We start from the raw sequence: 14,546 nt of genomic DNA, 5'->3' as shown, positions 1-14,546 counted from the left end.
GCTGCAACTGGTAGGGACATTGCTCAGACTGGTCCCCAGCTGGGAGCTGCAACTGGTGGCGACAACATTCACAGTGGTCTCCAACTGGGAGCTGCAACTGGTAGGGACATTGCTCAGACTGGTCCCCAGCTGGGAGCTGCAACTGGTAGGGACATTGCTTAAACTGGCCTCACTGGTCCCCGCGCAGGGACTCACCCCGGTGCTCTGCTTCTTGGTGTCCAGCAAGGGGAGGTTGTAGGAGGCCGCCAGGCTGGGGGAGGACAGGACATCTCGCAGGGGCACTCGGGCTTCTCCCAAAAACCTGGGGGTGAAGAGCAATCGGGGAGTCAACAGGGGAAGGGGCCGAGGAGCCGCGGCTGGTGCAAACCCGGGCACCAGCAACCGACCTGGAGGGCAAGGACGGGGGGGACACGCTGGCCAGCATCCCGGCTGGCAGCTGCCCTGGGAGAACGGGAACGGGCATCGGGTGACTCTGACCCAGCCCGGGTGAGACACCCGGAGCAAGCATCTCCGGGGACTTTGTCCCCTTTTTATCAAGGAAAAGCACCTAAAAGCCCACGCTGAGGAACCAGGAGCCGTAAACCGAAGCGCTGATGGATTTTTCTTTGCCAGCGGAGAAAAGAGAGACGCAAGGGGTTGGGGGTTTCACTGGAGATGGGTGAGATCATTGCTGGCAGCCGAGGCTGCTGTCTCTGTGCCACCATGATCCAGGAGGACTTTAAACCACGTAAAACTGGATATATCCCCTATTGGATTTCAGCACCTCCCTGGTGTTCAGCTTCTGGTTAACCCTTCCTGCGCCATGCCACCTCCCACCCCAGCCAGCAGTGCCGGTTCACCCGGGGAAGAACCAGGGCTGGCCGGGGAGCGGGTCCAGTGCTGCTGCCCAGCTCCTCCTCGCCCAGAGCCAGGGAAGCCCTCAAACCGCTTCGTGCCGTCCTAACAGCGCCATGAGATCACGGACCAGATCCGCCCGGGGATGGACGAGGAGCCGACCGAGAGCCCATGGCTCAGGATGGAAGGGAGGGCAGGGACAGGTGACATCATGGGGGGGTCTGCTACAGGCCTCCCGACCAGGAAGACCGAGCGGATGAGGCCTCGACAGACAGAGAGGAGCAGCCTCTCGTTCACAAGCCCCGGTCCTCGTGGGGGACTTCAACCACCCCAGTACCTATCTGTTGGAGGGACAACACGGCACGGCACAAGCAATCCGGGAGGTTCCTGGAACGCGTTGATGACAACTTCCTTCTCCAAGCGATGGAGGAGCCAGCGAGGAGAGGTGCCATGCTGGACCTTGTTCTCACCAACAAGGAGGGGCTGGTGGGGAATGGGAAGATCAAGGGCAGCCTCGGCTGCAGTGACCATGAAATGGTGGAGTTCAAGATCCTTCAGGCAGTGAGGAGGGCGCACAGCAAGCTCGCTACCCTGGACTTGAGGAGAGCAGACTTTGGCCCCTTCAGGGATCTGCTTGGTAGAGTACCGTGGGATACAGCCCTGGGGGGAAGAGGGGCCCAAGAGAGCTGGCCGATATTCCAGGGTCACCTCCTCCCAGCTGAGGAGCGATGCACCCCAACAAAGAGGAAGGCAGGCAAAACCGCCAGGAGGCCTGCGTGGATGAACAAGGAGCTCCTGGACAAACTCAAACACAAAAAGGAAGCCTACAGAGGGTGGAAGCAAGGACAGGTAGCCTGGGAGGAATACAGAGAAATTGCCCGAGCAGCCAGGGATCAGGTTAGGAAAGCCAAAGCCCTGATGGAATTCAATCTGGCCAGGCACGTCAAGGGCAACAAGAAAAGCTTCTATAGGTACGTCCGTCATAAAAGAAAGACGAGGGAAAATGGGGGCCCTCTCCGGAAGGAAAGGGGAGACCTGGTTACCCGGGACATGGAGAAGGCTGAGGTACTCGACGACTTTGTTGCCTCAGTCTTCCCCGGCAAGCGCTCCAGCCGCACCGCCCAAGACGCAGAAGGCAAAGGCAGGGACTGGGAGAACGAAGAACTGCCCGCTGTAGGAGAAGATCACGTTCGAGACCATCTAAGGAACCTGAAGGTGCACAAGTCCATGGGACCTGATGAGATGCAGCCACGGGTCCCGAGGGCACTGGCAGATGAAGTGGCTAAGCCACTATCCATCATATTTGAGAAGTCGTGGCAGTCCGGGGAAGTTCCCACTGACTGGAAAAGGGGAAACATAGCCTCCATTTTTAAAAAGGGAAAAAAGGAAGACCCGAGGAACTACAGGCCAGTCAGCCCCACCTCTGTGCCCGGCAAGATCATGGAGCGGATCCTCCTGGAAACTATGCTAAGGCACATAGAAAATAAGGAGGTGACTGGTGACGTGGCTTCACCAAGGGCAAATCATGCCTGACAAATTTGGTGGCCCCTACAATAGGGTTACAGCATTGGTGGACAAGGGAAGTGCAATGGACGTCATCTACCTGGGCTTGTCCAAAGCATTTGACACTGTCCCGTGTGACATCCTCATCTCTGAATTGGAGAGACATGGATTTGATGGATGGACCCGCTCGGTAGATAAGGAATTGGCTGGATGGTCACAAAGAGTTGTGGTCAACGGCTTGACATCCGAGTGGAGAGCGGTGACGAGTGGCATTCCTCAGGGGTCGGTATTGGGACCGGTGCTGTTTAATGTCTTTGTCGGTGACATGGACGGTGGGATTGAGCGCACCCTCAGCAAGTTTGCCGACGACACCAAGCTGTGTGGTGCGGTCAACACGCTGGAGGGAAGGGATGCCATCCAGAGGGACCTTGACAGGCTTGAGGAGTGGACCCATGCAAACCTCATGAAGTTCAACAAGGCCAAGTGCAAGGTCCTGCACATGGGTCGGGGCAATCCCAAGCACAAATACAGGCTGGGGGGTGAGTGGATTGAGAGCAGCCCTGCAGAGAAGGGCTTGGGGGTGTTGGCTGACGAGAAGCTCAACATGCCCTGGCAATGTGTGCTTGTAGCCCAGAAAGCCAACCATATCCTGGGCTGCATCAGAAGAAGTGTGACCAGCAGGTCGAGGGAGGGGATTCTGCCCCTCTAGTCCACTCTGGTGAGACCCCACCTGCAGTGCTGCGTCCAGCTCTGGGGTCCCCAACCTGTTGCAGTGAGTCCAGAGGAGGGCCACGAAGATGATCAGAGGGCTGGAGCACCTCTCCTATGAAAACAGGCCGAGAGGTTGGGGTTGTTCAGCCTGGAGAAGAGAAGGCTCCAGGGAGACCTTATTGTGGCCTTTCAATATATAGAGGGGGCTTACAAGAAAGATGGAGAGAGACTTTTTACCAGGGCCTGTAGTGACAGGGCAAGGAGCAACGGTTTTAAACTGAAAGAGGGTTGATTGAGATTGGACATTTTTTACAATGAGGGTGGTGGGACACTGGAGCAGGTTGCCCAGAGAAGTTGTGGATGCCCCTTCCCTAGAAGTGTTCAGGGTTGGGTTGGATGGGGCTTTGAGCAACTCGATCTAGTTGAAAATGTCCCTGCCCACGGCAGGGGGGTTGGACTAGATGATCTTTGAAGGTCCCTTCCAACCCAAACCGTTCTGTGATTCTGTGATTTCAGACAGCAACAGCAGCCAGACAGGGCATTAATTGCCTGTCACTGTTAAGTGCCCTATTTGCTCTTTGCAGCACCTGTGTGGACGGGCAGGCTGGTATTTTCTCCCAAGGGAAGGAAAAGCAAAAATCCCCCATCGCCTTCGTGACAGAGAGGGGACCATTCGCAAAAGCATCGTGGTCCCTGTGGGCCGTGGCAGAGCGGCTGCTCCCCACGCAGACAGACAAAATCTCCCTGCGCCAGGAGCTGGGACCCTTCTCCCGTCCTCCTCTCTCTATTTATAGAGACGCACAACGCCACCGAGCTGGACCAGACCCAGTTTCCACCTCCCTTGGCCTCCAGCCCAAGAGCAAATCCAGCATCATCTCCAGCCCTGGAAATGGGATCCTTCGCCCTGGGACGGTCCACCCCATCCCAGCCGGAGCAGGGCAGCAGTTTCCCACCCTCCGCCGCCCAAAAATAAATTATTTCCTATATTTTTTTCCCCTGTGCAAGCAGCGATCCCAGCTGAAGGAGCCCCGCGTGCAGACGTGGGTTGCCGGAGGGTGGCCGGGCTGTGTGTCCCGGGGCTGAAGGTGGCATCACCGTCCGCTCTCGCCCTCCTTCCTACCACAGCCGCTACGAGGAGGGAGACCCCGACCCCGTGGGGAAAACTCCTCTGCCACCGGAGCGAGGGACACCGGGAGCTGCCGTCAGAAAGGAAGCCGCCCCGGGCTGTTTGTTTTGCAAACGCCGCCCTTCCCAGCCTGGCCGGCAAAGTGTGTTCGGGAAAGGAGCTTGGCCGCCGTCTCACACCTCCCGGGCCAAGCGCCCATCACCGGGGCCTCGCGGCGCCGGCATTGCTCCCGGGGGCAGGCGGCCGTGCTGGTACGGCAACCCCGGGGGAGGCGGCGGGCACAAGGGTCCCTTGTGTGCTCCCCGCCCTCAAACGCTGGTTTTTCTCCCCGGCCGTTGAGCGAAGCAGCCCAGAAATGCGGCTCTCGCCTCCCACCAGCCGCTAAAGGGCAGTCGGCGCCGGGAAGCAACGCGTGGAGCCCGGGGAGAGCCCGAATGCCCCTCGCCGCCCGCCCCAGCCCCCTCGTGCAAAGCCTCGGGCGCGCACGCGTGTGTGCCGGCGATGGGAGCGGGGCAGGGGTCTCGCACCCGGCACCCGACGCTTCTCCCACCTGTTTCTCCCCACGGTTTCATGGTCTTTCACGACGACGGTGAGCTCAGCGCCCGGGTCCAGGGGAGCTCCCTTCAGGTCCCACTCGAAGCCCTGGAGGGGAGGAGAGGAGAGCCAGGGTCAGCGCCCAGCTGGGACCGTGATGCTCACGCAGGCATTGACCGGCTCCGGCACCACCGTGGGCTCGAGGAGGAGAACCAAAACGCCGGACCGGCTTCACCATCACGGTGCTGACAGCTCCAACCCGGCCCCTCGGCACAAACCTCGGCACCACGTGTGCGCTGAGCAAAATTTCCCGGCAGAGCCACAGAAAAAACGTGCCCCAGGCAAAGGCCTTCCCCTCATCATGGATTAAAAGTGAAGGAGAAAATGATGGGAGCTGGCACGCAGCGTTTCTGCACCAAAAAGGTGTTAGTTTGCTCACTAAAACCCTTTTTCTTTTAATTCTGACCCACGAAAGTACAGGTCAGGGTTAGAAGGAAGAAGGTGCTGGAAAAAATAGCCTCCCCTGGGCCAGGCTGATGAGTAAAACACACTTGTTTTCCCCTCAAGCTGCAATATTTTTAAACAGCTTCTTTTAATGTGCGTGCTTAGCCCTGATAAGATCTTGATGAAAGGGGAAGAGGCTGGAGCAAAGGGCCGTGCGGAGCTGGCTCGGTCCCGCTCCTCCACTGCCAGTGCCCAGAATTTCGGATAGAAAGCTGCCCCTGATGAGGACTGGCCCCAAACCCTCCGTGGGGTGACAACCCCTGGGCATCACCGGACCCCCACAAGCCCCTTGTGCTTGGGGCACCTTGCTGGGCTTGCACCCGGGTCCCACAGCACCCTCCATCCCCGACTGTTCCCCACAGGGGTGGGGACAGGGATGGGGACGCGCTCACCTCGTTCCATACGGGGTTCACATTGTTCTTGATGACTTTAGTCCTCTTCTTCACACCTGCAGGGAGAAACACGCATGGGTCAGACCAGTTTCCCCACCAAACTGCGGGGAAAATAACCAAAATTCCGGTCCCCCTCGTGCACAGGTGGGGTCGAGACCCTCCAGCGACACCCGCAGCTCCCAGGAGCAGGATCAGGCCCTGCTCCTTGCACACATCCTTGCACAGATGGGCTGCAGGACCCCGCTTCGAGCCCCAGCCCTGCCACGAGCCTTGCTGGAAAACCCCAGGCGAGTCATCTCGGTGGGTTGTGCCTCAGTTTCCCCATGAGCAGGGCAGAGGGGAGGCTCCCAAAGGCTGCTGGGTGGGTTTTCGGGCTGGAAGGTGCCACGGAGGACCCAGACATCATCCTCCCTCCTCCCAAACCTCAGTGCAGTCCCAGAGGGGACCCAGATTCCCTGTGACAAGGGTCGGATGCTTGAACATTGAAGGGGGTGGGGGGGTTGTCCCACTGACACCCCCAAACGATGCAATGGGATGCTGTCACCCAGTCTCGGGATCACAGCCATCCAGGGGACTGGAATCGGGCAGCAGCAGTTAAAAGCAACCCAAAGCCAACATCCTGAGGAGCCCCGGTGCCGGGGGGGCTCCAGCCCTGCCCGAGGAGCCCCCACACCAGCCCCAGCTGCACCCCGAAACCACGACCCTCACATCACACCAAAAACTGGCCACACGCCCGCTGGGCCCCCAGGGGCCACGTCACGGGAGGGACCGGGGGGAAGAGGAAAAGGAAGAGCCAAACAATAGTGGTGACTCAAACCCCGGGGGACACTGGCCGGGCGCCCTGCAGGGCCCTATAGAGATATAGATATATATATATATATATATAGGTACCCCCAGCTGTGGATACGGCACACCACGGGGCTGGTGGGGTGCCCAAGCCGCTCACTCAAAATATTCTCCTTTTTTTTTTATTTTAGCATTGCTAAATTAACCTTTTCCTATTGCAGGTTTTAAAGAATCTCTGCTAAATCTCCCAGCCCCGAGCTGAAGCGGCCGCCGGAGCCAGGCTGGGGCCGGGAGGGAGGCAGAGCTGCCATCGCCCTGACACGGCACCTCTGGACAACGTCACCGAGCCCAAGAGACATCAAACACCCTCGATTTAAGGCACGTCTCCTGCTTATGCCTCATCTTCATGGGACGCAGAGCTCTGGAATTCCCCCTGCGTTCTCGGGACCGTGATTTGGCTGATGAGACCTGCCTTCTGCCTTGGCGGAGGATGGATGGAGCCCACCCTGGGACAGCACCCAGCACCCACAGTGGGATGAACACACGAGGGGTCCCGGGGCCAGTGGAGCCGGCCGGGCAGGGACCGGCGGCAGGACCGTTCCCCCCCACCCACCCCACGCAGCACAGGAAAGGCTGGGTCAGAAGCCACTCATCCCTTTCGTTTCCTTATTTTATTTTTTTTTTCTAAAAATGGACATTTTCCACCGCCAGGAAGCGGCTGCCAAAAAAAAAAAAAAAAAAAGCAACATCCTCCGGTGAGTGCTTTCGAGGTGCAAAGGCAACACTCCCTTCCTGGGACCTCCATCCTCCGGTACCCACAGCAATGGGATAACCCCCTAAATAAGGGGTTATTTTTATCAGTCTCAGATTAGTAATTAAAAGACCGTAACGAAAGCAAAGCACAAGAGCGACTGAGAGCACCCAAGGCAGCAGTACCCTGCAGCAAAGCCGCATCCTCCTCTTTGCCAGGGATCACCCCTGTCACCCCATCAATTTTAGATGCTGTGAAACTGGGGTGGCAGCGCTAAATGACCGTCCCCAAATCCCAACGGGAAAAATCCTTGAGGCAACAGGATTTCTCTCTGTCGCCCACGACCCTGCGCACCCCAAAAATCATAGAGGAAGAGTGATAAAATTCACAGCCCAACCCCAGGGATCCTCGGACACGCCGGTGTCGTGTGTGTGAGCACGGCACCGGGATGCATCAGAGGGTGGGGATGGAAGGGGCTACGGTCCATTCGGTAGTGGGGTGCAGGGGAATTTTGCAAGGATTTAGGACAAGGATAGAGCTTTAGCAAAGCCCGGCTTCTGCGGGGCGCCCGGCCAGGACGTACGTCCTGGCCGGGCGCCCCGCAGAAGCCGGGCTTTGCTAGAAGGGGGCTGCAAAAGCAGACAAGAGTCTGGCAAAGCAATAATCCTGCCCACCCCAACCCGGATTTGGGGATCCCCTCACCTCGGAAAGTCAGGCTGGCCACCGGGTCGCTTTGTTTGTCCCCCTTCTCCAAGTTGGGGAGGTGGCTGGCTCGTTGGACTAAGCAACGCAGCATGGTTGGGAGATGGAGCAGGGCACGGTAAGGCCAAACCGGGCTCAGTCCGGGGCAGGATCCGGTCGTTCCCCCCCCCCCATCATCGCCACCTCCCCCGTCCCGGCCCTCCCCGGTGGGTGGAGAAGGTGCCCGGGAGGCGACACGAAGCGCCTCGGCGCGGCAGCTCCGGAGGTTGCAAGACCCGGGATGCCGGGAGCCACCGGGGTACCAAAGACCCGGGAACGGGGGATGCTGCGAGCTCCGGGGATGGTAGATTAAATCACCGGGATCTGGGGATGCTACAGGCTTTGAGGATGCCCGAGCACCGGGATTCAGGGATGCTGTGAGCTCCGGGGATGGTAAATAAATCACCAGGATCCAGGGATGCTGTGAGCTCTGGGGATGGTAAATAAATCACCGGGATCTAGGCATGCTGCAAGCTCCAGAGATGATAAATTAAATCATGGGGAACCAGGGATGCTGCAAAGCCCGAGGACACCCCAGCACCAGGATCTAGGGATGCTGCGAGCTCTGGGGATGGTAAATATATCACCAGGATCCGGGGATGCTGCGAGCTCCGGGGATGGTAAATAAATCACTGGGATCCGGGGATGCTGCAAGCCCTGGGGGTGGTAAACAAATGACCAGAACCCGGGCATGCCCTGGGGATGGTAAATCATCCGGACTCAGGGATGCTGCAAGCCCCAAGAGTGCAAAAGCACGAGCATCTGGGGGTGCTGCAATTTCGGGGTGACTGAGCACCTGGACCTGGGGGTGCCACGAGCTGCAGGGATGCCAGAATAGCAGACGCCGGGGGTGAACCACCCCTGGGGATGCTGGAGCAGCAGGACATGGGAGATGCCACATGCACAAGACCCTGGTGACACTGGAGCACCAGGACTCCCCAGGGGTGACGCACCACAGGGCTGCAGAGCATCAGCACCCCTGCGATGGTGCAAGCCGGGGAGCTCCCACACCCGGGGATGCCACGCCACTGGGGACACGTCAGCTTGGGGGGGGGGTCCCACTGCTGGGTGGGGGCTCTGAGCACCCCACAGCACCGGCACCCCGGCTGGGCTCTCACCGCAAACCCCGCTCTGGGCTGAGGCGCAGCCAGCACCCACCCCGAGCCCCCCGCACCCCCGGGTCCAGCTGACACCGGTGGCTGAGGTGGGGGGGGTCCACGTTCCCCCCGTCACCCCTTTCCCTGTCCCCTGGAGCAGAGGCGAGGGCTGTCCCCTTGTCACAGCCCCCGCGCGCTGCCGGCTGGCGAGGACAAGGGCATATGAGAAGGAAGAAGCTGCTGCTCAGGCGGGTGAGGGGCTTCCCACGGCTGTCACGACACACCGGGACACCGTGACGGTGCGACAGGGACGTCCGTGCCACGAGGAAGGTCCCCCCCCCGGCCACAGAGCCAGGCACGACTGCCTGGGAGACGCGGGCGCAAGCACACGAGTGCTGACACACGGCCTCTCTTCTCCGGCTCGTCGCATACCCTACAACAAACCCCAAAAAGATGCTTTTTCATCCCAAGGGTGGCCGGAGCGTCGCAGACGAGCTGTGACGCGTCAGACGCTGCCTCCTTTCTCCTTGTCACCCCTCCGGGGGGAGGATTTGGGAGCCAAGCTGGCACTGGATGGGTCCCGGGAGGTTGCAGGCTGGTTCCCCCCGTGACCATCGTCACCATCGCAGGGGACTGGGGACATACACGTATGGGGGGCCCGGCACGGCCCCCCCCGCGCCCTGCCCAGCCCCAAACACCGTCTTCTCCTGGGGACACAAGGTGAAGCCCCCGGGCCCGGCGCAGCGATGGCTCAACCGTGGGGTGCAGCCGAATGGGGCCGGCTGTGACCGTGGGGGGGGGGGGCTGGAAATAAATCCCTGGCAGAAGGGGACATGGCTTGGGGGGGGGGGGGTGGTCAGGGCTGTTGGGGTGCAGGCAGCGGGGTGGGGGGGCCGGGGAAGTGGATGTCAGGCAGGTCCCCAACAGGCAACCGCCCCCCCCTCGGCCACGGGGGTCACAGGGAAGGGGGGGGGCATCCTGCCCCCCCCCCCCCCGTGTCCCCTGATGCCGGGCCCCCCCCGCGATCGCCGTCCCCCCAGAGCAAAGCAAAGGCCAGAAATAGCCCCGGCTGCCGCTGGTGCTCTCACCGCTCAGCTATGCCCCCCCCGGCCCCCCCCCGGGCCGGCACCGCTCCCGCCCCCCCCCCCCCCCGCCGGTAAGGGGGGGCAGGGGGCTCCCCGGGGGGGGGCTGCGTGGACAATGAACATCGGCTGGGGGGGGGGACGACGGGGGGGGCATGGTGGGACCCCGCGAGGGGGGGGCCAAGGGGATGAATGGGCGGGGGGCTGGAGATGCAGGACCCCCCCCCCCCGCCGCTTTCAGCGCCGTTCCCGCCGCTGGGACAGAGCCTTGTGCAACCCCCCCGCCCCCAGAAGACACCCCCCCCCCAGCCTCACCGGACCCCCCCCCCCCCCCTCGCCCCCCCCCCGCACCTCCGAAGCCGGCGGAGCAGTAAGCATCGCTGATGTCCGCGTCCGGCGTGCGGACATTTTCCGCGTGGAGGATGAAGACTCGGAGCATCGCCCCGGCCCGGCCCGGCCGCCTCCTGCCGCCCCGCTGACCCCCCCCCGGCTCCCCCCCCCCCAGCCTGGTACCCGCCTCTCTTAAAGGGGAACGGCCGCGGCCGGGGCTGGCTGGGGCCCTGCGGGGGGGGGGGGGGGGGGGAGACACACACCCCCCCCCCCAAACCCCCCCCCCAGGCTTTGGAGGCGGCTGGCGAAGCAGCAAGGGCAAGTGTGTGTCGTCCCCCCCGCCGCGGCTGCTGCAGGAGCGAGGACACCCCCCCCCCAAGACCCCAAATTGGGGGGGGGGGGGGGAAGGTGCTGGGGAGCCCCCGGGTGCAGCCGCAGCCCCTCACCGTGATGCCAGGGACAGGCCTGGGGGGCTAGCATCACCTCCAAGGTGGGAAAACGGGGGGGGGGGGGTCTTGGGGGGTCCGAGCTACACGCAGGGTGAACCTTACGGCACCCCTCGGCGTGGCCCCCCCGAGAGGTGGGTGAACGCAAACCCCCCACCCTAAGGGTCCCACTGGGACCAGTCGATCCCCGTGCTGAGCAGCACCGGTTGGTGTGGGGGGGGACAGAGTCCCAACGCTCCTTCCCCTGCCTCAGTTTCCCCAGCTGGGGGATGGGAAGACGTCTCTCGTTTTGGCACAGCCGTGACCAGCCGCGCGGTGACAGGTGGGGACGGCCGCGGCACCCGGCTATTTTGGGGAGGTTATTTTTACCCCTGGGTTTCCCAGCAAGGGGCTCAGCGAGGTCCCTCCCACCCCACCGGGCCAGGACCCCTCTTCCCTGCAACCCCCCCGGCTGCTCGGGGCTGGCCCGCTCCCACGCTCACCCCGTCTCTCCCTTTTACCCTCTTTGGCTTTATCTAAACCCATTTCCCGCTCCTCCTGCTAGGTACGAACCCACGACGCCGCAGCGAAAACCGCTGCCTGCCGGCACCAGCGCAGGGGTCGGCCGCCGAGGCAGAAAATCTGCGGAAGCAGCAGCGTAATCGCATTTGGGTGAAACATCCTTATCCGCGAGAAGAAAGCCGAGGGCACTCGCAGGAGACAGCACGGCCCAGCCACGGGCTCCCCCGGCCCCCCTATTCCTCCTCCCACGGCTCCATCCCCTTCGCTCCCTCTGCACCCCTCCAAAATTTAGCACGAGACCCCTTGAAAGAGCCCGTTTGTCCCTTGTCTATCCATCTCAGCTCACTGGGAGCATCCCTGTCCCCAGCATGTTGCACCAAGAGGCCCACGGACCCCACGATCTCAGCCCTACAAGGACTATTTCTTTTGTGAGACCCTTAAATAATAATTTGGGGCATTGCGGCCACCCGGCCGGGCTCCACACGAGTACAAGTGCTGCCTGGGTCGAGCTCGGTGAGGCACAGGGAGAAAAAAAAATCCTGCAAGGGCAGAAGAAAAGCCATTGCAAAAAAATTCCGTGGATTTTACTTAACTCAGCACATCTGCAGGCAGACACTGCCAGGAGCCGGCAGCAGCGTCCCTGTGGATGTGCCAAGGGGACGGGGGGCACAGCACGTGGCCATTTTAATTACCGGCAGCTCTAAAATAAACTCAATTTGCAGCACCGTTAGTCACAACATGAACTGAAGTGCAGCACCGTACATCTTGGGGGAGCAACGTTCAGAAAACCAGTAACAGCTCGTTCTGTCACAGTGGTCAGGGGTTTTACCTCATTTTTCCTAATTTCTTTTTTTTCCACATCATCCTGGGGGGACAGGACGGGGTGTTTTGCCTCAAAATTCCCAGTTAAGTAGCCCCCACAGCTCCTGCATTTCTTCCCCGAGGCCGCTCCAGCACTGCCCTGGTTTTATCCCAGATGTTCTGGCGTCTCAAAGGGAAGGGCCAGGCACAAACAGGGTCTGGGGAGCTGCAAGCAGACGTGGATGCAGAGCAGAAAAAGGATTTACTGACCGAAGTCTCCATCCACGGATCTCCAGGGTCACACTCTGCCTCGCAGCCAGCCGGGAGGTGATGCTGGATCCCATCTTCCCGGCCCCGGGAAGCCTCCAGCTCTGGGCTGGGAGCAGGCAGGCAACTGAGGCGGCATCAGGGCTTTAGCCAAGGCGAAGCCCCCCCCGAGTTGCGGTCCTCGCCCACCGTGGGCACCCCCAAACTCCTGCTGATGGGGTGTACCTGGGCAGGGCCGTGAGCGATCCCATTAAAAGCCAAATTGTTTTCTTCGTTTGCCAATGCCTCGCCCTTGGAGCAGCCTTTAAAAGTGCTGAGCTGCTCACAACTCAGGTGATTTCTCAGCATCTCTCTGGGAAAAGCCGTTTCTCTTAAAGCAAGGTAAAACCACGTCAGGCGTGGTGGGGAAGGGTGGTTATCACCCCAAAGCATTTGGGGGGGTGTGTGCAAGAGGGGGAGGCAAAGCAGGGAGAGAGGAGCAGCAGGAGGATGACCTTAGGCTGCTTCCAGCACCCCTGACACCCCACCAGTCCGGTCCCGCTCAGCAGCTGCCGGTGACCCACGCACGGGAGCGGAGCACGGCTCGGGGGGCACGGCAGCCCGACCCACCGGCGGGCAAGGCAGAGGACCCCAACAGAGCGGCGGTCCCCAGGGCGCGGGGTGCTCGTCTCTTCCTCCGCCCTGCCACATGCTCAGCAAAGGCAAATTTGGACTGCAGCTTGCGCGGCAGAAGCGGGAATGAAGAACAACAGCGTTATTTTCTCGTCCTCCGCACAGATAAAGCGACAAAGAGACCGTGGCAAGGAATTGCCTTCCTGACTCCACAGAGGGACTGTGAAAACTCAGAAGCGCAAGCACATAAAGCTGCATTGTAAAGGAGAGGGGACTAACGAGGACAGAAAGCCACTGCCCGCACTCTGGCGAGGCTGGGAAAAAATGCTGCAAAGCTGCTGGGCTCTGCTGGGGACTCTCGGGGCAGCTCGGCTGGGGTGCAGCTCTGCAGACGCTTTCTGCACCGAGCTGCAGGCTCTTTGCGCTAAATTCCAGTTTCTACCCTGCTATTTCAGACAGGATTTTTAAATTCTCTTCTCTATGAATTGCTAGTAACCCAAGAGTAACTAAGGGAGAGTAATGAAGCGGTTAAAAAACATCCCACCAATCTCATCTGTACTGCTCACCACTTTGGAGCAGGGGACTGCTCCTCCTAGCAGTCAGTGGAGAGGAAGAAGAGGGACGCTCATGTGCACTCACTCACACACGCACGCACACTCTTACCCTGAATCATGCTCCCTGGCTTGCCAAGTATTTGCTGGTCTAAATCCCTTGTGCATTTTTGAGACACTTATCTGTTCAGAGGGGGTTGGAAAGGACAGACCAGCGCAATGGCTCACCAGCACACAGAGGCAGCAAGCTCAGCCACAGCAGCGGCCTTTACTGACAGACTCAAGCAAAACAAAAAAAAAGGGCCCAACAGCAATCATTTACGAAGTTCTGTAACCTGCCTGTCAACTACATGAACAGCCCAAAGCAAAGCCTTCATTCTGGAACCTTCAGAGCAGGGCCTGTCCTCGTTGCAAATACACGGCATGGACTTTGGGCAGTGGACAAGTATTTAAAGACGTTTACCAGCTCAGTATCATTCGACTACTTCACCACATGAAATACAAGCACCTCTTTCCGCACGTGCTTGCTCTTGAAGAAGCAAGGACCTATAAGTCTGCGAGACTTCACAGGATCATCTCCCATCAAGGAACATGTTCCACATCAGCGACATGCAAGTGCTTCCTTTGCTGAACCCAAAGTTCAGTTTGTTTTGGTGCTTTACTGATCAGCGGTCTGAAGACACAAGGATTTTTGTACCAGCTATGGCACAGGTATGACATGTAATATCCCCACCAGGTAGAACCACTGAGACTCTCATTTTCCTTGGACATGTAGGAACACTTCTTTACCCCTCCTCCAGGAACATAATTCAGCCAAACTCAACTACCCAAAGTTTGAAGGAGTGGCAGAGACAGTGGTGGATTTTAAAAAACAGTCTTTTAAATAAATTTCAAGTGGCTAGGTGAAAAATAAAAGCTCAAAGTCAATCATGATCCAGACTGCGATCTGCTGTTAAGAGCATGCCAGCCAGAGACCC

The 14,546-nt window shown here is 59.9% G+C and overlaps 1 protein-coding gene and 1 long non-coding RNA gene across 15 annotated transcripts in view; one reads left to right on the top strand and one right to left on the bottom strand.

The window, feature by feature from the left end:
- The window catches only part of DYSF (dysferlin), a 107,904-nt gene extending 97,364 nt beyond the window's left edge, over positions 1 to 10,540 (bottom strand). For 6 of the 14 annotated variants that reach the window (XM_030025180.1, XM_030025248.1, XM_030025269.1 and 3 more), the window contains exons 1-4: positions 10,413 to 10,540; positions 5,605 to 5,660; positions 4,725 to 4,816; positions 196 to 301 (exon numbers count right to left, since the gene is read on the bottom strand). In XM_030025180.1, the coding sequence (XP_029881040.1) occupies positions 196 to 301; positions 4,725 to 4,816; positions 5,605 to 5,660; positions 10,413 to 10,500 (342 nt within the window). In that variant the 5' untranslated portion in view covers positions 10,501 to 10,540. Of the gene's footprint in view, positions 1 to 195; positions 302 to 4,724; positions 4,817 to 5,604; positions 5,661 to 7,843; positions 8,011 to 10,412 lie in introns of those variants that run through there. The other 8 variants (XM_030025190.2, XM_030025229.2, XM_030025200.2 and 5 more) reach the window with 3 other exon arrangements.
- A 153-nt stretch (positions 10,541 to 10,693) lies between these two features.
- LOC115345833 lies at positions 10,694 to 12,075 on the top strand. The gene is made up of 2 exons (XR_003924942.2): positions 10,694 to 10,881; positions 11,382 to 12,075. It is a non-coding gene; the product is annotated as an uncharacterized LOC115345833 (long non-coding RNA).
- The last annotated feature ends 2,471 nt before the right edge of the window (positions 12,076 to 14,546 follow it).

The sequence above is a fragment of the Aquila chrysaetos genome, chromosome 1 (assembly GCF_900496995.4).
Source record: "Aquila chrysaetos chrysaetos chromosome 1, bAquChr1.4, whole genome shotgun sequence".
NCBI lineage: Eukaryota > Metazoa > Chordata > Aves > Accipitriformes > Accipitridae > Aquila > Aquila chrysaetos.
The sequence above is the reverse complement of the archived record's forward strand: the minus strand, read 5'-3'. Positions and strand labels throughout refer to the sequence as shown.